The following is a 23,793-nucleotide window of genomic DNA, read 5'->3' as shown; positions in this document are numbered from 1 at the left end:
GGAGAACTGGTAGCAGAAATTTTGAGTAGTTCGGAGAACTGGCAAATACCACCTCTGACTGGAGATATTACAGTATCTTTCCCCTGCCAGGCCCGCCAAGCCACACTCATAGAACCAGTAGTAAAAAATATGTGAATCTACAACCAGTGGTGACTGGTTGTAAGTCAATATTTCTGTTGATGAAATTGCTTTTGGAGTGCCAGGTTTCAATAAGCTTACAAGCATGGTAGATGTTAGTGTTGCAGATGTTTCTTCTGTTGTTCCAATCAATCTGGTGCTATTTGGTGTCAGTGTGGGTAGAGGTTAAGGATTTGAGATTTAGGCATTTGAATGCCAGCTGGTGTTCATGGATCCTGTTTTTTAATTGATGAGATGTTTGTAGAATTGCAATGGGTTACAGTTGATTTTGTAGATTACATTGTTTCTTTCATCCTTATGTATCTTCTCTTTGGTCCAGAATCAAAGTTATATAGTTATTGGTGGATTTAATTTGACCCAAAGTGGGCGAGCATGTGTATGTTATCAAGGGCCTTGCAAATGCTAGTTGTAAAAGATTAGATTAAGGTTTTCTCTGAGGGTAATTGTGTTCTGATTTGATGAGGATATATGAACTTGGTATTAGCCCGCCTGCAAATTCCTCTTTAGTAGAAGCTAAAATCAGATTCTTTTGTATCAGTCAGCAAAACACCCAAATTATATTGATGATTCTTTGGCAAAATTTCAGGAAAAAAAAAATCTTTAAACATGTTCCTAATCTTCCTACAATTTCTCATGTTTCTTTTTGAAGAAAATAATGTCCAGGAGGATAAGAATTACAAAGAACAATGCCAAACAATTCATCCAAAAGAGGAAAAGGGGAAGTTTGCCATTCAGCTGGGACCCAAAACTGATGAGAGAAACCAATCACAAAGTGGAATTAAAAAAAGTTTTTCTTGGATCAGTCGACTTACTTACCATAGAAAGATCCATACAGAAGAAAGACCCTATAAATGCCTGGAGTGTGGAAAGAGCTTTTCTAAATCTGGTCACCTCATTTCCCATGAAATGACACTCAAAAGAGAAACCGTATAACTGTACCCAGTGTGGAAAGGTGGATGAAATTATTCCATGATAATTGCGCTCTCAGAAGCCACCAGAGGAATCACAATGGAGAAAGACCCTATAAATGCATGGAATGTGGAAAGTCTTTTATTCAAAGTGGTAATATTGCTTCCCAGAAAAGAAGCTACACAGGGGAGAAGCCACATAAATGTGGACAATGCGGAAAAGGCTTTAGGAGGAATGCTGATCTTACCTCCCATAAAAGGATTCACACAGGGGAGGAACCATATCAATGTATGGAGTGTGAGAAGAGCTTGGAATGTGGCAAGAGCTTTACTCAGGGTAGCCATCTTACTTCTCATAAGTTCATCCACACAGGGCAGAAACCATATAAATGCATGGAGTGTGGAAAGACATTTACTCAAAGCAATAATTTACTTCCCATAAAAGAATTCACACAAGGAGAAAGCCATATAAATGCAGAGAATGTGGAATGAGTTTCTGTGAAAACCCATCTCTTATGGAACACGAAAGGAACCACATAGGGGAGAAACCACATAAGTGTATGGACTGTGGAATGGGCTTTGATCTGATCACCTCATTTCCCATGAAATGATCCATTCAGAAGATAAACCATGTACTTGCTCGGAGTGTGGAAAATTTTTCCCTAATAATTATTCTCTCGAACCATCAAAGGAATCACAGGGGAGAAAGACCCTATAAATGCATGGAGTGCGGAAAAACCTTTGCTTGGAGCAGTCCTCTTTCTTCCTATAAAAGAATCCACACAGGGGAGAAGCCATATAAATGCATGGAATGTGGGAAGAATTTTAGTACCAACTGTTATCTTACCGCCCATAAAAGGATACATACAGGGGAGAAGCCATATCAATGTATGGAGTGTGAGAAGAGCTTTAGAAGGAATAGCCTTCTTACTTAACATAAAGAGATCCACACAGGAAAGAAGCCATATCAGTGCAAGGAGTGTGGGAAGAGTTCCAACAGGAATAGTAATCTAAAATCTCATGAAATGGTCCACTTGGGTAATACTCCATACAAATACTAGACCTATTTAAATGACCTCTCAGACTGGTTCAGTAGGAATCACAATCATGGGAAAGACTGCTGACCTGACAGTTGTGCAGAAAACCATCATTGACACTCTCCATAAGGAGGGAAAGCCTCAAAAGGTAATTGCAAAAGAAGTTGGATGTTCCCAAAGTGCTGTATCAAAGCACATTAATAGACAGTTATGTGGAAGGGAAAAGTGTGAAAGAAAAAGGTGCACAAGTAGCAGGGATGACCGCAGCCTGGAGAGGATTGTCAGGAAAAGGCCATTCAAAAATGTTGGGAATTTCACAAGGAGTGGACTGAGGTTGGAGTCAGTGCATCAAGAGCGACCACACACAGACGGATCCTGGACATGGGCTTCAAATGTCGTATTCCTCTTGTCAAGCTGTTCCTGAAGAACAAACGTCAGAAGCATCTTACCTGGGCTAAAGAAAAACAGAACTGGTCTGTTTCTCAGTGGTCCAGAGTCCTCTTTTCTGATGAGAGCAACTTTTGCATCTCATTTGGAAACCAAGGACCCAGAGTCTGGAGGAAGAATGGAGAGGCACACACTGCAAGATGCTTGAAGTCCAGTGTGAATTTCCACAGTCTGTGTTGATTTGGGGAGCCATGTCATCTGCTGGTGTTGGTCCACTATGCTTCATTAAGTCCAGGGTCAATGCAGCCGTCTACCAGGAGATCCTTCCTCAGATGAGCTTTATGGGGATGCTGACTTCATTTTCCAGCAGGACTGCCAAAAGCACCAAAACCTGGTTCAATGACCGTGGGATTACTGTGCTTGATTGGCCAGCAAATTTGCCTGACCTGAACCCCATGGAGAATCTATGGGGCATTGCCAAGAGAAAGATGAGAGACATGAGACCGAATAATGCAGAAGAGCTGAAGGCCGCTATTGAAGCATCCTGGTCTTCCATACCATCTCAGCAGTGTCACAGGCTGATACCTTCCATGCCACGCCGCATTGAGGCAGTAATTGCTGCAAAAGGGGCCCAAACCATGTACTGAGTACATATGCATGCTTATACTTTTCTTTGTACAATCCTTGTTTTATTGATTGCATGTAATATTCTAATTTTCTGAGATTGTGGATTTGGGGTTTTCATGAGCTGTAAGCCATAATAATCACAATTATGACAATTCACGGCTTGAACTATTTTGCTTTGCATGTAATGTGTCTATCTCATATATTAGTTTCATCTTTTAAGTTGCATTACTGAAATAAATGAACTTTTGCACGATATTCTAATTTTTTGACTTTCACCTGTATGTTTCTAGCCACTTCTGTATATGGAGCAGTTAAAACAAGTAATTTTATTACGAGAAAATTCTTGTAGGGAAGATGAACATCTAGCTAAGCATCCAAGAGGAACCTAGATGTGTAATATATAAAGATGTGATAATATTACATGACAAATAGCACACATGGGAAATCCTGCCGAACATGAGAATAGACATAAAAGGACAATGTTATCCAGGCTTATTAAAAGTAAGTAGTAAGCAAATTGATTATGTGTCATCAAGGTGGCTGAACTCTGCAACTTCACAAACAGATTATCTGACAGGACTATATCAAATCTTTGCAATCACACAATTTTATGATGGAGGGCTTCTTCTAACATGGTCCTTCAGCATTTCCAGTTATGCACTCATGACATTAACTGGGTTTATCCACTTTCTTCCTGGTTGCCCTCTTTCCTTCCAGCTTTCCATTGATGATGATTTTACTGCAGTTTCAGCAAGGATAAAAATCGAATACAAGGTAAGAAAAAAAAGAAAAGAATACAAAGTTTATAGAATAAATAAAAGGGGGCATTTATATACCATATAAAAAATAAAGATTGCATAAATATCCAGGGTACACAGCACATGCAGCTTTCTAGATACTAACCTGCTAAGCTAAAGCATATAATCTTGCCAGGTTCTGCACATCAGCACTTAAACTTGGTCAGAATATAACCTGTGCTATAAACTGGATTGAGTGAGTACATCATTCTACAGTGCTGTTTTGTGAGTGTTTAAATGACTGTTTTAATTTTTTTTGAATTTTTGTTTTTTTTAATCTTTTAGTACTGCGATGTAACATTTTATGCTTTTCTGTGCCCTACTCTTACATTGATCTTTGACCGTAAGAAAAATTTGATGTGATATTTCGGAAATATAAGTCTTGAAAGAAAAGTGAATTCTTGACTTATACTTTTGGTGAAAGTTTGACCATTGCTGTCTTTGATTGCACTGACGTTTTGCCCTTCAATAGTTTTTAAATTTGATTACCAGTAATTTGGAATTTTTATTTTTATGTTCGTAGTGTTTTTGTTTGACAAAGATAATTTGAGGAGAAAAGTGATCCGTTTCCAATTCCTCCAACTATCTCCTTTTATTCAGTATGTTTATAAATGTTCTAATTCTATTCTTATCTATTATTCACTTAATAAACCATTAATTTCTTAATTTAAGACCACTTGCCTCTGAATCATGGGTTAATAAAGCCTCCAATTGATGCCTTAAGAGAAGATTACGAAGTTAAATAAGAGGCAGCAAGAACCACAATTTTTATCAAACTTGGATTGATTTTATGGTTTGTCTCAATAATAATAGATTATAATCTCTATATTTTATATATGGAAGATTTTTAAATCTATAGTACCTATTTCTGTTCAAACTGAAGTAGAATTTGGTATTTTTAGTACTTGGTGTTTTGTTTTAATACCTATCTTGGATTTATCTAAATATATTTAACTGATTTTCTTTGGTGTGTTGGAAGAAATATCCTTCTGGGTTCAGTTCCAAGTGTGGAAAAAGACACTGGAAACATGGAGGTTGTTTGGGAAGATGGTTTAATGGTGGACAGGACCACATGGCTTGAAGCTCCAAAGTGAAAAGGATGACCACATGCTCCAAGGTGAAAAGAGAAGGTCAAGAAGGGCTGATATGCTGAGAATGCCTGGGTTTTATAACCTTTGTTGGGATTTGAATTGGAGCTTGTATTCTGATTGGTTGTCAGACTCCCATGGCACCATGCAGGGGCAACTCTGTAGGCTGTCCTGAGTTCCAGGCTTAGTTGAGCTTTGCTGGATGATAATGCACTGAAAGGGCTCTTGGGCAATTGCTGTAGTTTTACCTGGAGATCTTTGTTATGTAAAGTATTCTGGCCAGGGGTGGGATTCAAATTTTTTAACAACAGGTTCTGTGGGTGTGGCTTAGTGGTCATGTGACTAGGTGGACATGGCTTGGTGGTCATGTTATTGGCTGGGTGTGGCCAACTCAACATCACTCACATTGAGGCACGCATCTCCTTGTCTGGCCTCTCATGACTATGGGGATGCTGCAACAGTCATAAGTGTGAAAAATGGTCATGAGTCACTTTTTTCAGTGCTATTGTAACTTTGAATGGTCACTCCCCACAAGCAAAGTACCAGCAAAGGAGGGAAAAATAACTTCAGAGATGGTCCTGAGACAGGAAGTCTAGTCCTGCCAAGAATGTAGTAAGGGTTAAAGCAGGAGTCTCCAACCTTGGCAACTTTAAAACCTGTGGACTTCAACTCCCAGAATTCCTCAGCTAGCAAAGCTGCCTGGGAAATTCTGGGAATTGAAGTCCACAAGTCTTAAAGTTGCCATGGTTGGAGACCCCCTGGGTTAAAGGAGAGGCAGTTTCTGTAAGCAACACCAGAATGTTTCCTTGCTGCCTTCTTTACAGGATTAGGTCAGTAATTTTTTCTAACAACTGGTTCTCCAAACTGCTTAGAATGTTAACAACTGGTTCTAGAGAATAGGTGCGAACCTGTAGAATCCCACCCCTGATTCTGGCCCAGGCCTTAATCACCCACTCATTAACAAAGGTAGGGGTGAGCTGCTGCTTCTGGGGTGTTTCTGCTCTTGAGTTTGCACTCTTTTTAGGGGAAATATTCTGCCTTTTTAATATTTCCTAGGATATTTCAATTTTCTAGGAGAAGGGTGTGTGCTAACTTCCTACACCCTATTCTTATTCTAGTTGTTTTCCCGTCCCTCTGATCCCTTAATATCCTCATGGTTTATCACCATGAGTTTTCTCTCTTCCATAAAAGTTGAAAATGTTGCAGCTCGGGTTGAGGGAAGGATGTCTGAGGCAATATTGTACAGATATTTCATCTTGTGAAATATTTCATCAGTGAGGGAGGAAATGATAGAATTTGTACTGGGGTTGTTCTGTCTGCAAGGGTGTCGAACTCCATTTCACTGAGGGCCGCATCAGGGCTGTGGCTGGCCCTGGAGGGTTGGCAGGTGGGCCAACTGGGTGGCTGTGGCCAGCTTGACAGGGCTCATTGGGCATGGCTGACAGTGAGTCTGGCAACTGGGTGGGCGTGGCCAGGAGGCAGGTGGGACAACTGGGTGGGTGTGGGCAGCTTGGTGCCACGCCCCAAACTGCTGGCACATGTCTCCTCTTCGCACTGAGTAGACCGGACCGAAGGTACGCTGGCTCGATGTCTCCTTTTCACATTGGATGGATGGATGGCTAGACACACAGATGATAAAACGTCTTAAAGGTGCCCTTTGGCCAGGCTCCCCTTTGGGATACCGCACAGGCTCAGCTCACAAAATGCAAAGCAGATTCCTTAGGCAGGAAAGGTTCAGAGAACATGAAGTCTGAGGTAAATTTTACCTCAGAAGATGTTGATGAAACCAGGGTCGGAATGGCTTCCCTTCAGAGCGAGAGAAAGGAGGATTCCTGGAAAGCGAATAGCAGGGAAATCTTTTGGAGGCGGGAAAAAAGCGCCCCACCCCCCACCCCACCCCCATCCCTTTGGGGAAGCGCCATTTTCTCCTTCGCCCAGTGTCTTTCCCGCTCTTACGGGAAGTTTTAGGCAAAATCCTCCAGGGGGCGACCTCGGCCAAGAGAAGGTAACGCCGGGCGCTTCCCCATTGGGCTGCTGGAAGGGGACGTCACAGTTGGCTTTCCAGAGGAGGCGTGACATCACAAACGGTCGCCGCTCTAGGACCTTGCACTCCTTCGCCTTAACCCCTGGGGCTCCACAGGCGGAGAGGTTGCAGGAGAGTCGTGGTGGTGGGGAGATCCAGACGTGCCCCGGGTGAAGGGAGGCGGAGGAGGGAGAGACCCACGCCCCTTCCCGGCCCTTCTTGTGGCTTCAACCCCGGGTCCCATGCTCCCCAGCCGCCCTCCCCATGCAAGGGGAAGCGGGGATGCCAGAAGGCGGCGGGGCTGCCTTCCCGCCCCGTGTCCGGGGTAGAGCCCGAGTGGGGGGAGGGGTGGGTTGGCCTTGCAGAGGCCAACAGGAGAGGAGAGAAGCCAGGCCATGTTTTGCTTTTCTATGGTGAGCTAAGAGCTAGGACAAAGTGTACATTGGACTTTAATACATCCAAATAAATAGCAATGGTGTGGTTGCTTTCCAGGCGTGTATCAAATCCTCTCTGGGTGCATTAAAAATTGCTAACGTATACAAATATTTGTAGGTGTTTGGGTAGCAGACAGATATCAGGATTTCAGAGGCTCCTGCTGGGTTGAGGATTTTTTTCTTCTTCAAATATTGCTCATTAAAAACAACAGGCTAATTCAATTCTTTTTAAATTGATTTTTAACCACTTTTCCCTCTATTTAAATCACCCAGTGTAGCAAATCTCTTTTTGTGTGTCATTATTGACTCCAACTGTGGACGAATCTTTACATCCCAGTGAAGTCTGCAGCTCTTCTTATTTTGCTCTTTCATTTTCTTTTTCTCTGTCTATTCATGATATAATGATATCTCCCTTGCCTTCCATTCTCCAAGTCTTTAACTTCCCAATCCCATTTCTTGAGATAATTTTTTTACTCAATCCTATATAGACATGTTCTCTCTCCCTCCCTCCCTCCCTCTCCCCCCCTTAATATTTGAGATTCATGTTCCTTTTTCACTAATTTCCTTTCTTTGTTTTGCAATTCCACTTTTTCTCCAGTCACAGACGAGATGCTTTCTATCCTCTCTTCCAACACAAGGCAGTAGCAGAGCCGATTAAGTGTTCCATTTTGAGGTCATTGTGAAGCTGATCCATTTTGGAGAGGGGAAGAAATGGGGCGGCAAAAGCCCCCTGACCACTTCATCAGGGGCCATGCATTGTTTCCAGCTGTCTCCTCTGATAGTTTCCCCATTGGAAGAGGCACCAGAGAGACCACCTGGGAGCTTCTCTTGACTGCTTGGAGCAGCTGCATCTGCCTTTGCCAAGCATATAATAAAGGCCTGAGCATGGAAAGAGTTTCAGTCAGAGCATCCCTTACTTCCCATCAAAAGATTCACAGAGATGAGAAACCATATAATCCATAAGGGGATTTATTTATTTATTTATTTTACTTTGCTGGGTAGTTTTATTTGGTTCTATTTCAAAAAAGGACTTTTCAACTTTTTTGTTTGTTTGTTTGTCCTGGCTATAAAGAAAGAGGTAATAAAAGTAGAGTATACTTATATAATTGTTTTCTGAGGTTCTCGCGGGTATTTGTATGTGGATCTTTATATATATAAAATTATATATGGATCTTTGGTTATTCGGGTTTTCTCCTGCGTGTAAAATTGGAAGTATTTTGGCTACGTTTTCACAAAATCTCATTTGTCATCTTCAGGCTTGTGTCTGCGGCTTTGTGCTTCTTGGAGTAATGTGAGCTTGCAGCTTTTTTTCTTTTAACTGCCAGTGGGAGTCTGACTTGGCTGGGTGGGGGCTTGGCTGTGTTCTGATTGGGTGGGGGTGTGTTCTTATTGGTTGGGGCCCTGTAAGTAAGTAAGTAAGTAAGCTCACACTACTCCAAGAAGCACAAAGCCGAAGACACAAGCCTGAAGATGACGAATGAGATTTTGTCGAAACGTCGCCAAAATACTTCCAATTTTACGCGGGAGAAAACCCGAATAACCAAAGATCCACATACAAATACCCATGAAAACCTCAGAAAACAAATAATTATATATACATATACATATGCATATGTATAATCATATACATATACATGTACATGTACATGTACATATTAATACACATACACATACACAAATACATACATACACACACATATATATATAGAATAGAATACTTTATTGGCCAAGTGTGATTGGACACACAAGGAATTTGTCTTGGTGTAAATACTCTCAGTATACATAAGAAAAGATACATTCGTTAAGAATCAAGAATCATAAGGTACAGCACTTAATGATAGTCATAGCGTACAATCAGCAATCAAATCATACTAGGAAACAGTCAATATAAGTCATAAGGATACAAGTGACAAAGTTACAGTCCTACAATCACAAGTGGGAGTGGATGCGTGGTAAGAAGTGATGAGAAGGTTAATAGTAATAATAGTGCTGACTTTGTAGTAGATGAACAGTGTTGAGGGAATTATTTGTTTAGCAGAGTGATGGCTTTTGGGAAAAAACTGTCCTTGTGTCTAGTTGTTCTGGTGTGCAATGCTCTGTAGCGTCGATTTGAGGGAAGGAGTTGAAACAGTTTATATCCGGGATGTGAGGGGTCTGTAAATATTTTCAGGGCCCTCTTTTTGACTGCATTATACAGTATATATTTACTGTATATTTATATAGAGTAACACTGCCACCCAGAGGCTTGAATACATTGTTTCTTTTTATTGTGTTTTTCATTTTTCAGAATAAAGGAACTTGGAACTTTATTTCAAGGATTTTCCAGCCTGTCTGTTTATGTGCTTTAACAAGATTTAGTATTTAGTTTTGATTTGATTTGTCAATCGCTTACAAGATACAGGTATAAGAAGAAATATAGTTTTGAATACATGAGATAGATACTTATAAGAAAAAAATAAAAAAACAATAGGACAGGGACAGTCGGCCCGATTGGTGTGCTTATGCACGCCCCCTACAGGCCTCTTAGGAAGGGGGTGAGGTCAATAGTAGACAGTCTAAGGTTAAAGTTTTTGGGGTTTGGGGAAGAAACCACAGAGTCAGTTAGAGTATTGCAGACATTGACCAGTCTGTTGCTGAAGTCGTGTTTTCTGCAGTCAAGTTTGGTGCGGTTAACCTTGCGTTTGTATCTATTGTGTGCTCTTGTGTTATTATGGTTGAAGCTGAAGTATTCATTTGCAGGTAGTGCAAATAGATAAAAAGATAGATAGATAGATAGATAGATAGATAGATAGATAGATAGATAGATAGATAGATAGATAGATAGATAGATAGATAGAAATAGATAAAAATAGATAAAAAGATAGTGGGATGAGTATGGAAGAATGTTATTGCAGGTGCTCTTCTGGTAAACTATCTGTTGCTGGAATCTGGAGTTGAAAGAAAAGAGTGACCTTGAAAAAGAGCTCTACAGAAATTTGTTTGGATTTTGACAAGAGAGCCTTGGATATTGTACTGTGGCAGTGTTTTACTTTGTGACAGGAAGTTTTTTTTTCCTCTGCTCCCCCCACCTTTTTTTTTTTGCTTTGAGCTGGCATCTGGGCCTGATGAGCTTTTCCGATGGAAATTTTTTTTTCATCCATACTTCATCTTGAAGAACTTTCTCTGAGTCTTGAACTCTGTAGACCCCACTTTGGCTCACTGTGTATTGATTTTACTTTTTGGCTCAAATGTCTATATTGTGTCGCTTGTGTCATGTATGTCAAGCTCGAAATTGACATATGTGACATTTTAGTTAGGCTTAGTATATATTCTTTTTCTTACTTTCTCTTTGGCAGTCATGGGGGAAGGGTTTCGGGCTTGCCACATTCCTAAGGGGGGAGGAGTGGAGATAGAGAGAGTTGTTTAGCCTAGGAGATTCTTCTTCCTGTGGGAACACGAGCTGACCATGCTGAAGCCCCTTGAGATGCAGATTTATGTCATCAAGCAACATTGAATTACTTCTCTTGGAGAATGTGACTTTGGGGGTTGTTTCTAACTTCTAATATTGTGGGGTAATTCCGGGTTGTGTCAGACTTTGCCAATTTGATGCTTTCCTAAATAAAAGAATTTGTTTTGGAAGAAGGCATTTGTTCTTTTCATTTCAAATGGATTTCATCTCTTGGAAACCTGACTTCCTACAGAAAGAAGGGAGGGAGGAAGGAAGGAAGGAAGGATCCCCCCCAAACAATCACCCCACATCTGATTTCTACTTTTCAGTGGTATTTTCCAGAGAGTTAATGTGTGCATCTTTTTTTGTATATTGGCTTCCTTTATAACAGAGGCACCAGCATATCAAGCAAAAGACTTTTTACACAAGAGATATTTTGAAGAAAATGCCCTCAAATCCCCATCTGTAGGCCCTGGCTGCCTTTTGCTTCAGGCTCAGCAACTGTCAGCTGAAACCCCACCTTCAAGGCCTTTAAGCTTTCAAAATCTCTCTTTTGGCTTCTACCTTGTCTCACAGCTTGCTGAGATGAGCTTTAATGTTAAAAAGCAAGAAAATGAAGAGACAGGACAGCCTCCTCCTTCTTTTTCCACATTGAAAAAGCTCCCTTTCTTCCCTTCCAGCTCTATGCTGATTCAAATGATTCAGACTGCACCAGGGGGCTCCTTCGGATATGAGAAGGGAATAGGCGCTTCTCTTTTTGGCCACTGGAGGGCGACCGTTTCGGCTGGCTTTCCAGAAGAGGCTGAGAAGGGAGGGACATCCCTGAGCCTTGCCTCTCTATAATATTAGCATTTGCTCTCCTTAACCCTTGGAGCTCCTACGAGGAAGAGACTTGCAGGGAGGGATCCAGGCGTGGGCTGGGGTGGGGTGGGCTCTTCCCATGCAAAGAGGGGCTGAGAAGGGAGAGAGATACATGCCCAGCCGTCTTCCGAATTCAGTCCTGGATCGAGTGCGTGATGGAGGAAACCACCAGGTTCTCAAAAATTCAAGCCTGGAACTTCAGGAGCCTCCGATACCAGGAAGCTGAGGGTCCCCGAGGACTTTGCAGCCAACTCCACAACTTTTGTAGGCGATGGCTGAGTCCAGAAAAGCACACCAAAGCCCAGATGCAGGACCTGGTTGTTCTGGAGCAGCTGCTGTTCCTTCTACCCCCAGAGATGGAGAGTTGGGTGCGGGAATGTGGAGCAGAGACCAGCTCCCAGGCGGTGGCCCTGGCGGAAGGCTTCCTCCTGAGCCAGGTGGAGGAACAGAAGGAGCAGGTTGAGTTGGAGGTGAGGCACTTTAGGGAGCTCAAATGGGAATAGACAATGTGTTTGAATACTTCCCAAACTTCTCTGGCATTTATACGTGGAGATCGTCCATAAGTTCTTGTAGGACATTGTTCCATTGTTTTCTCACTCAACCTCACTGATTGATATTGGGGGCTTTGAGGTTGTGTTCCGGATATAAGAATCCACTTTATTTTGTTTGACGTACATTAATTCTGCTTCTTTTTTTCTTCCTCTGATTTGAAGTGCTGCACTGTGGAGATGAGAGATCCAGAGGGAAAGAAGAACCCATCAAATCCCCCTCAGGAGCTACTTTTCAAGAGGTTGCCTTGGGAAGATCCACGTCGGGATACCTCAGGAGGTAATTGAAGATCCATCTGTCTTATCTTTGCTATCTCTTCTCTTCTTTAGAATACCTCCTCCTATTTTGTTAATTATGCATTTTGAAATCATTTATTCCTTACAGAGAAACAAAGAACGAAGTTTTCTGGTTTTTCTGGTGGACCTCAAAGAGCTGTTGAACCTCCAAATCAAGTAAGAAAGGGAAAACTTATTAGATTTGTGTTCCCCCTTCGGGAATTGAAGGAAATGTGCAGAGTGCTGTCTCCTTTTATTTTCCCTCCTTGTTTGGATTGGATTATTTTGGTGTTCCTGAGTAACATAGAAAGCACAATAGTAGGTTCAAGTTGGTCTCAATCAGCAGAGCTTCCTGTGTAGAATATTCCTGCGACATGATGGTTTGTCATTTTTGCCCTCAGGTTATGTTTAGGAAATGTTTTCAAAGTAACTGTATGTTCACATTGCCACATTACCATTTTTAAAAAGCCTTGTTTATAACCAGTAGTTCAAAAAAATAAGCAAATTAAAAAAAGCAGACTATTAAAATCCAAAAAGAGTGGCCACATACAGCATGTAATCAAGGTACTTTGGGATACAAAATAATTTCCAATCTTCTCATTTGTGCCTGAATTGGGAGATCAAACATTCCCACTTTGCAAAGGCTGAGAAACGACCTTCGCAGGGAATTTTCTCCTCTTGGTTTTCTTCCATTCAGCCAATGGCTGAGACCATGAAATCAATAGATGATAGACAGAGTGTGAGATCAGCTGATCCAGAAGTGGGATTACTTTACTGAACGGCACTAAAGGTTTTGCAGAATCAACTTGATAAAACTTGCCCCAAATATTACTTCAGTCAAAGAAATTTTCAGATTTGACCATTTTCTCACCTAAAATTAGGATTTATGTGATGCACAGACATTTAATTGTGCATATCTTGGGCTTTGGGAATTTGGGATCAATGGAACGGAATGACAGAGTTGGTAGGGATCTTGGAGGTCTTCTAGTCCAACCCCCTGCTCAGACAGGAAGCCCTATATCATTTCAGATTCATGGCTGTCCATTTTTTTCTGAAACACCTCCAGTGTTGGAGCACCCACAATTTCTGGGGGCAAGTCATTCCACTGATCAATTGCTTCCACTCTCAGGATATTTCTCTTTAGTTTTAGGTTGCTTCTCTCCTTGAATAGTTTCCACACATTGCTTCATGGAACACTGCTATCATGTCACCCCACTAGTCCTTCTGTTCATTAATTGTGTTGTGTGGCCACTGTAACACAATGCTGGCTCATGTTTAAGTGATTGTCCACTAGGACTTCACAATCCCTGTTGCACTTACTACTGTTGAACTAGGTACCACCTGTTCTATGCCTGTGCATTTGGTTTTTCTCTCCTAAATGTAGAACCTTACATTTCTTACTTCTGAATTTCATTTTGTTAGATGGCGCCCAATGTGTTGATCTTTCTATATCTCAAGCCTATTTTCTGGATTGTTGGTATTCCTATCAATTAGGTCTTGCCTGCAAATTTGATGAGTTCCTCTTCTATCTACTTATCTAAATCATTGTTGAAGATAAACAGTTCTTCTGAATCATCCTGTTCTGTTCTTTTTTCTGTGTTCAGGTGAGTCTTGTGTCCTTTGAGGAGGTGGCTGTGCATTTCTCTGAGGATGAATGGTCTCAGTTGGATTCTGACCAGAAAGCGCTGCATTCGGATGTCATGCTTGAAAACCATAGGAACGTGTTCTCTCTGGGTAAGAGTTTTTTAGTCCCCAATCAGAGAGTTCAAGAAGACAGATTACCCTGACAGTTTTTCATTTAAAAAAAAAAATTGTCTCCTGGGAGGGAGAAGGATAGAATCTGGCCTTCTCATACTCCAAGGAAGGAAAGAGTTAATGTCTCTTCGCTTAGATGTGTCATTTCTTATCTGTATTTTTCAATTTTTATTTGAACTTATCTGTGGAGGCTGAAAAGAATGAGGTGTGCTTTTATGCATTCTCTGGAGATCATGGGAGGGGATTGTGCTGTCATTGTTCTCATTAACTCCTAAATATGGCGCATTAACTCCTCAATGCTAATGGGCAGGCTTTCTGTGACTACACCCACCCATCCCCCTTTACAAATGCAGAAGAGATTCTACTGTAATACAGGAAGAAGCAACTTCTGCATTTGGAAGTCATGCTTGAAAACCATAGGAATGTGGTCTCTCTGGGTAAGTTTTTTAGTCCCCAATCAGAGAGTTCAAGAACAGAGATAAAAGTTATTTTTTTATTTAAAAAATAACTAATCAGATATTGTCTCCTTGGAGGGAGAACGAAAGGATCTGTCCTTCTTGCACTCCAAGGAAGCAAAGAGTCAATGTCTCTTTGCTTAAATGCTTTCTGTGCCATTTCTTATCTGTATTTTTCAATTTCTATTTGAACTTACCTGTGGAGGCTGAAAAGAATGCGGTTTGCTTTTATGTGTCCTCTGGAGCAGGGGTCATCAACCTTTTGGACCTCAGGGACCACCAAACTCATAATTTTAAATGCCAGGGACCACTAACCGGTTCTGTGGGTGTGGTCTAATTTGTGGGTGTGGCTGATTGGTCATGTAACTGGCTGGACATGGCTTGTATGTAAATATTATAACTATTTATAGAAATATTGAATTTTTTATAAAAAAAAGAGCAACTTTTACCCAAAATCAGGTAAAACAGGCAGGCAGATTGAGTTGCTCACAGAATCACAGATTCATTTAGAAATCTATCTATTTGCCATCGGCTAGCTCAGTCTGTCACATAAAATTTGCTTGCTGTGAGTCTGCACTGAATAATAGAAATTTCAGTCCTAAAGGAGGTTCGACTGTGCTTAAAAGCAGAGCCGAAGATCTAAAGACTAGCTAGAAAGCAAGAAATCCAACCATTTCCTGCTTTCTAGCTAATCTAAATCTCCCAGCACAGCAGAACAGGTGATGGTCAGAAAAAAAAGGAGGAAAAATAGCAACTTAAGAGGCAAGTTTTCCAGCTAAGAAGTGAGTGGGTAGAGAGGGTTCCCATGGGCCATGTGAGTGATGCAGCCTTGTGTTTCTGCGCAGCCTGGATTAATTGCTTTGGGCGTTCTCTGGGGGTGACATTTCTCTGCGGCCCACCAAAATTTTCTCGGGGCCCACCAGTTGGTAACTATTAACAGAGGGACACAATCAAGATCAAGGGAAGTACTAATACCACTCTATAAAGCCTTAATAAAACCAAGTCTTAAATCTGCAACCTCTGCGAAATGCTAATGGGCAGGTTTTCTGTGACTGCACCTCCAGAGGTGGGATTCTACCGGTTTGGCCCGGTTCTACCGAACCGTTACCTCCGAACATCAGCTGAGACCAAACTGGTTCACTGTGACGATCTTCTGTTCTTCTGTTCGGCCCACCCGGCTGCCCGGGCTCTAGGATGTCCTTTATTCCCTGCTTTTTCAACCTGTGATTTTTAAACACTGTGCACACTTGCTCAGTGCTCACCGGACCGGTTATTACACCAGTTGAATCCCACCCCTGTACGCCCCCCATCCTCTTTACAAATGCAGAAGAGATTCTAATACAGGAAGAAGCAACTTTCTATGAACAATGGATAAACAAACAAAAGGAGGATGGATGCGTAGAAAGGGTAAGTGAGAAGGATTTTGAATAGACTAAGAAAAAGTGGAATAAAAACTCCTTCCTTCACTCTTTCTGACTAATGTACGTTCATTCGCTAATAAGTTGGGTTTAGCAAAGCTGAGGCTACAGGCTTGCCTTGATTGCACTGATTGGAATGTTTTCGAAGATCCCTCTTCAGACTTGGATGAACTCACAGATACTGTAACATATGTTAGTTTTTGTGAAGACCTGTGTGTGCTGACCAGAAACCTGCGAATATACAGTAACAACAAACCTTGGTTCATTCTTCTAACTAAACTAAATCAACTAGCTGTGCCTGAGCATACTTGTAAGTGGATCATAAGCGTTCTAACAGGCAGGAAGCAACAAGTGAAGCTAGGCAAAATCCCATCAAATATCTGTACAATTTGCACAGCAGGGCTGTGTGCTCTCTTTACTTCTCTCTACACCAATGACTGAATCTCAAAATATCCCTCTGTTAAAGTACTGAAGTTTGCAGATGATACAGCAGTGATTGGTCTCATTCGAGATAATGACAAATCTGCTTACAAATGGGAGGTTGAACAACTAGCCTTGTCGTGCGACCAGAACTTGAACTAAACACACTCAAAACTATAGAAATAATGGTAGATTTTAGGAGAAATCCTCCTATACTACCGTCTCTTACAATACTAGACCATACAGTATCAATATAGATACTTCTATGATAGATGAAACCTTCAAGTTTCTAGGTTCTATAATATCTTAAGACTTAATGAGGACACCTAAGATCAAAAACATCATCAAAAAAGCACAACAAAGAATGTTCTTTCTGCGCCAACTCAGAAAGACTGCCCAAGGAGCTACTGATACAGTTCTACAGAGGAATTATTGAGTCTGTCATCTGCGCCTCTATAACTGTCTGGTTTGGCTTTGCAACAAGAGAGACACAGACTTCAATGGACAATTAGAACTGCAGAAAAAACAACTGCTACCAACCTGCTTTCCATTGAAGACCTGTATACTACACAAACCCGAAAGAGGGCTGTGAAAATATCTACAGACCCCTCCCACCCTGAGACTAAACTTGCGAAAATGTAGTAAGCCATTGGTTCCTTTGCCTGCCTTGATGCATTTGCAGAAACCAGAGGCCTAAAATAGTGAGAGATCATGCGAGATCACTAGTGTGAAATCTTGTGCTACTGATCCTGCAAAATCTTGCACTATATACTTTAGGCGTCTGTTCTCTGCTAACTGAGGCCTGCATGAGATCCAGGTTTTGCAAAAGGCTTTGCAAACAGAGGTCAGGGGTCTTTGGTTTAAATACTTTTGCCCAGATCTCATGCAGTCCTCAGTTCGTAGAGAACATAGTCCTAAAGTACTATAGTGAGAGATCAGTAACATGAGATCTTGCACTACTGATCTTGTGTGATCACGCACTAAAGTAGTTTAGGGACTATTCTCTGTGAACTGAGAAGAGCCCTTGAAAGCCGTTGAGGCTTTGGGACAGTGAACTAGCCTTAACCCACCCCAATAAATGTTAAGTTTTCTCCTAATTCCTCCTTGGATGTTTCCCCTGATGACTCCTGATTATTCCTTAACTCAAAACTGACTTTGAGAGAGATTTGCATATATATAAATAATTGTAAAGAAAGAGATATTTGCTAGATATTTTAAAAGTTTCATGACTCATGAATATAGAAATCATCATGTCTATATCACAGCACTGTAGCGATGCAAAATACAACATAATGGAATTTCAGAAAAGTTCAAAAGAAAATTTGTTGACTTTCCACAATTTGAACTTTTTCCTCTAACATTGTTAATCATTTTCACTTCTCTTTTCCTTTGAAGGTAATAACGGGCAGGACAATCAAAATTCCTGTGAACTGTCCCACGGGATCAATACTAATAATGGAGCAGAGAAATTTGGAATTCAAGTGGAATTAGAAAGCCATGAGAGAACCCAGTCAAATAATTGGAATAAGAAAAGCTCATCTTCCACTGATGCTCCGATGCAAGACTTTCACGCCCAACAAGAGAAAATAAGGAAAAAATATATTGGAAAATGTGTGAAGCTAATTAAAGCTAAATTACATGTAAACGAACATTATTTAACCCAAAACAAAGGAGAAGATTGTTGGGTATATGGATACACCAACTGGTTTGGGTGAATGAATATATAAAACCTAGGTTTAAGTGTTTGCAGCTTTAAGCTCAAAACTGCAATGTCATTGCATAATTATGGGTGCGGTTGTAAGCTGTAATAAGAGGCAGTGAGAGAGACGTAACACTTCCTGGTTTCTGTTCCTGGTTTCTGATCCTGTTTTCGAGTCCCTGGTCTTCCTGGTCTGATTCCTGGTTCCTGGTGTTACTGGTCTCTGGTCTGTCTGCTGTCTGCTTGCCTACTGCTTTACTCCTGTATGAGATGTCTACTGTGCAAGATACTTCTCTCTACTGAACAAAAGGACTGTGTTTACTTGGTGAGCTGTTCATACTCAGCATTGTCTTTCAGAGAGAGTTATAAGAAGAAGATTTACAAGCAGATAAAGACATTGTATTTACTGTTTAAAGACTAGGTAACTGGATGGATATACAGGATACTGACATATGGACTGAATGACTCTTCTTAATCTCTGTGTGAATTAAATATCTATTTAAAACTACAAACAGTGTGTTGTTGTCTCAAGTGTGTGTATACTCTTGGGCCCAGCCTCTCTCTCTCATTTGGCTGCCTGGCTTAGACTGCTGCTGTGCACTCAGCTCGGGGGTTTATCCCCAAACACTAACATTGGTTATGGGCCCAGCAGTGTGCACAGTCTAGCTAACCAGGTTATACCAGAGAGAGTTTTTTGGGGTGAGTTGCACATTGCTGTAAAGACAAACTGTTTGTTGAATAGTTATTTTTCTGCAGAGCAATGGCACAAGTAAATTTGCCAAGTCTGTCCATGATATCCAGGTTAGATGGAACAAACTATGTTTCATGGTCAATGAAGTGTAGTTTACTGCTACGAAGAGAAGGTTTGTGGGACATAATTACAAACCCACCAGATGTATCTAATTTAGATCCTACTGTTGAAGAGGATGCCAGAAAGATACAGGACTATAAACAAAAGAATGAGCAGGCTTTGTGCATCATAGGACTCACTCTCTCAGACCAGCAACTGATTCATATCCGTGGAGAGGAAAGTGCTGCCAAGTGCTGGGATAATCTCAAGAAGATTTATGTTCGAGACAGTGTAGGAGCTCATATAAATCTTACACGGAAGCTGTTTAGAACACATCTTGAGAGGAATGGAGACATGTTAACTCATTTAAACTGTATGAAAAGCATTTTTCAAGAATTACAAGAAAAAGAGCTTATATTTAATGAGTTGCAACAAGTATACATTATACTGTCTTCTTTGGAACGAAGCTATGATGATTTTGTGACTGCATTAGAGGTATTGCCTAAAGACAGTTTATCAGTAACTGAGATAACTGGCAGGCTATTAGAAGAAGCCAGAAGAAGGAGTGAACGTGACCAGCTGAGAGCAGATAAGCCTAATAAAGAAGAGAAATTATCTTCAAAGCCTGAAAGAAACCAGCTATGCAAGGTAAAGCACCCGGAGGAAGAGAAGTTATCTTCAACGGCATACACAATTAAAAAGTGTTTTAATTGTGGAGGCAGAGGACATTTGGCAAGATTCTGCAGAAAAGGAAAACGCCAGAATTTAAAGGAGCCAAAGAAATCCTTTGAATTAGCCACGTTCAGCAACTGTGATATGAAGAATGATATATGGGTGGTGGACAGTGGAGCATCCCACTGCATCACGAGAGATAAGACAAAGTTTATAAAAATGTCTACAAGCTCTCAGCATATATCACTCGCTAACGGTTGGCATCTCAAGGCCAAGGGTGAAGGTATTGCATATTGTCCATGTTTAAAACAGAACATAAAAATGTTGTATGTACCACAGTTAAAAATGAACTTACTTTCTGTAAGAGAATTAGATAAATTAGGATATGTGGTTACATTTGAGAATAATAAGTGCATACTGGAAAGAGATAACAAAAAGGTAACTGCAGCTTTAAATGGAGAATTGTATGTCTTACATGATAGTAAGAAAGGGGAGGCACAAACTGTATTTAACAATACCAAGCCTCATGATGAATGTATCCATTTATTGCATAGGCGTTTGGGGCATGTAAATTTTAAAATGCTAAAACGTACAGTAGAGTTATCTGAAGGAATAAGGTTAAAACCCTGTGATAAGTATTTGCGTTGTAATGTCTGTTGTGAAGATAAGAGTAAAATATTGCCTGCAAATAGGCTAAATGGTTTTAAAACTAAAGAACCTTTAGAAGTAGTATTTGCAGACATTATAGGTCCAAAGAAACCCAGTATGGGGGGTGCTCGGTATATACTGAGCATTATGGACCATTACTCTAGATATGGGTTTTGCTACTTAATGAAAAGCAAAACTGAAACATATCAACATTTCTTCAACTGGTTAAAGTTTGCTGAAAGGAAGTCTAAACGGCAACGGATAACCTTGGTGACAGATAATGGTACGGAATTTGTTAACAACAAATTCCTGAATAGATTAAAGGCAGCTGGTATAGAGCATAAGAAATCTGCACCATACAGACCACAACACAACGCATTTATAGAGAGAAGAGGCCAAACACTACAGGCAATGGTTAGAACAATGTTAACTGATTCTGGATTACCTGATTCTTTGTGGGGGGAGGCTGCAATGTGTGCTAATCACTTATTGAACAACGTGGTTAACTCAACTACTGGTGAAATACCATTCACCATGTGGCATGGCAAGAAGCCTGATCTGAGTTACCTGCACACATTTGGTGCACCAGCATGGGTGCATATCCCTACACAACTCAGGCGTAAAGGGCAACACAGAGCTAAACAATTTTTCTTCGTTGGTTACCAAGCTAACCATAGGGCATATAGATTTTGGGAGAAAGGCACATCTAGAGTGTTATGTAGTGCTAATGCCCAATTTCTAGAGCACGTAGGATGGGATAAGTTAGAGCAGGATAACAATAATGAGGTGGTTATTGAATCCTACAGAAATCCCATCAAGTATCCCTGTAACTTCAAAAATAAAGTAAAGAGTGAAGTACAGGAAGAGATAGTGCCCATAGAAGAAGAAAAGGAAGAAATAGCTCAGCAAGATGAGGAACAGGACCAAGTAGTAACTCAAGAAAGTCCTCAAACAAGCCCTGTAATTCCCAGAAGAACTACACGTGTATCTAGACCGCCTGATAGATACCAGGCTAATACAGTGTGCCAGGTAAATAGAGTTCCATCTACTGTGGATGAGATAAAAAGGTATCCTTCTAAAGAGAAAGATAATTGGTATGCAGCAATGAATAAGGAATTGAAATCCTTGAAGGATATGAAGGTTTATGAAAATGTGAGATTACCTGTAGGTATAAAACCCATTGGCTGCAAATGGATTTTTAAGTTAAAAACCGATAAAGATGGAAATATAATCCATAAGGCAAGATTAGTAGCCTGTTTTAGACAAAGTGCAAATGACTATGATGAAGTATTTGCACCTAGTCTTAAAGCAGCTACGTTAAGGGCAGCCTTAGTGTGGGCAGCAAGCAAGAAGTATAAAGTTAACCATTTAGATGTGGAAACTGCTTACTTGCATGCTCCACTAAGACATACTGTATATATGAAAAAGCCTAGTGGATTGAAAGGTGATAATAATAATGATTGTTGGTTGTTAAAGAAGAGCCTCTATGGTCTTAAACAATCGGGCTATGAATGGAACCAGTATATTGTAAAGGAACTGAACAATATAGGGTTTAAAGCTGGTTTAGCCGACCCATGTCTGTTTAAAAGGGAGACAAATGGAAAGATATCATTATTATTATTGTTCACTGACGATATTGCCTTGATTACTGAGACTAATGATGAAGCAAATAGAATTATAGCATCATTAGGTAAGAAAATAAAAATCAAGCAATTGGGGGAGATAAAGAGATATCTAGGGTTAAATATAGTGAAAACACAGAAAGGTTATAAGATATCTCAGGAAGATAAGATATCTAAATTGCTAATAGATTATAAAATGGAACTTTGTAAGCCTGTAAAGACTCCTATGAGTCAGGATATTTGCAAAATGGATACTCAAAGTCCCAAGTTTGATAAGGCAATATATCAATTTTTGATTGGTAGCTTATCATATATTAGCAATTGGTCAAGGCCAGATATAGCTTTTAGTATTAATCAGCTGGCATGACACAATAATGACCCACTTCAATGTCACTGGATAGCATTGAAAAGAATATTAAGATATCTTAAAGGTACATTACACCATGCACTGTACTTAGAACCAGAAGGTGATCTCATATTAAGTGCTTATGCAGATGCTAGTTTTGCATCAGAAAGAGACACAAGAAAGTCGACTTCAGGAACAGCCATAATGCTGGGTAAGACATTAATTGGTTGGAAGTCAATTAGACAACAGCATATAAGTTTGTCTACGATGGAGGCAGAATTCTCCTGTTTATCACTATTATGTACTGAGTTGATTATGTATAAACAAATGTTAAAAGATATGGGTATAACTAAATTACCCTATAGTTGTACATGAGGATAATCAGGTAGCAATTCAAATGGCTACAAGTATTGCAGTAAAATCTAGGAGCAAGCATACAGATTTGAGATATCTGAATGTAAGGCAATCTGTAAATAGTAAATTGATACAGCTAGTGTACTGTTTGTCGGAGGACAATATAGCTGATAATTTTACTAAAGCCCAAGGTGCTATTAAGCATCTAGAGAGTTGTGAAAAATATGGGTTTAGAATGTAAAGGCATTATATATTCATGTCACCCAAAAGGGGAGTATGTTGGGTATATGGATACACCAACTGGTTTGGGTGAATGAATATATAAAACCTAGGTTTAAGTGTTTGCAGCTTTAAGCTCAAAACTGCAATGTCATTGCATAATTATGGGTGCGGTTGTAAGCTGTAATAAGAGGCAGTGAGAGAGACGTAACACTTCCTGGTTTCTGTTCCTGGTTTCTGATCCTGTTTTCGAGTCCCTGGTCTTCCTGGTCTGATTCCTGGTTCCTGGTGTTACTGGTCTCTGGTCTGTCTGCTGTCTGCTTGCCTACTGCTTTACTCCTGTATGAGATGTCTACTGTGCAAGATACTTCTCTCTACTGAACAAAAGGACTGTGTTTACTTGGTGAGCTGTTCATACTCAGCATTGTCTTTCAGAGAGAGTTATAAGAAGAAGATTTACAAGCAGATAAAGACATTGTATTTACTGTTTAAAGACTAGGTAACTGGATGGATATACAGGATACTGACATATGGACTGAATGACTCTTCTTAATCTCTGTGTGAATTAAATATCTATTTAAAACTACAAACAGTGTGTTGTTGTCTCAAGTGTGTGTATACTCTTGGGCCCAGCCTCTCTCTCTCATTTGGCTGCCTGGCTTAGACTGCTGCTGTGCACTCAGCTCGGGGGTTTATCCCCAAACACTAACAAAGATGCTATAAGAAGGTTCAGAAGATATAGCAAAAATTGAGAAGGAAATTCACTTGACTTTCTACACTTTGATCTTTTTCCTTAACCTTGTTACCATTTCCATTTTTCTTTTCTTTGGACACTATAATGAAG

The 23,793-nt window shown here is 40.4% G+C and overlaps 1 protein-coding gene and 1 pseudogene across 1 annotated transcript; both read left to right on the top strand.

The window, feature by feature from the left end:
- Positions 1-1,003: 1,003 nt before the first annotated feature.
- On the top strand, positions 1,004-3,096 carry LOC148126577 (uncharacterized; annotated as a pseudogene).
- An 8,680-nt stretch (positions 3,097-11,776) lies between these two features.
- On the top strand, positions 11,777-23,539 carry LOC148126576 (zinc finger protein with KRAB and SCAN domains 5-like). Its single transcript, XM_087928431.1, has 5 exons — positions 11,777-12,197; positions 12,441-12,555; positions 12,661-12,728; positions 14,156-14,285; positions 17,995-23,539. Exons 1-5 carry the CDS (start codon positions 11,883-11,885, stop codon positions 18,312-18,314), a joined length of 948 nt encoding a protein of 315 aa, XP_087784557.1. The 5' UTR covers positions 11,777-11,882; the 3' UTR covers positions 18,315-23,539.
- Positions 23,540-23,793: the final 254 nt, after the last annotated feature.

Source organism: Pseudonaja textilis, chromosome 2 (assembly GCF_049901715.1).
Source record: "Pseudonaja textilis isolate UNSWEBS1 chromosome 2, rPseTex1.2, whole genome shotgun sequence".
NCBI classification, from domain to species: Eukaryota; Metazoa; Chordata; class Lepidosauria; order Squamata; family Elapidae; genus Pseudonaja; species Pseudonaja textilis.
The sequence above is the reverse complement of the archived record's forward strand: the minus strand, read 5'-3'. Positions and strand labels throughout refer to the sequence as shown.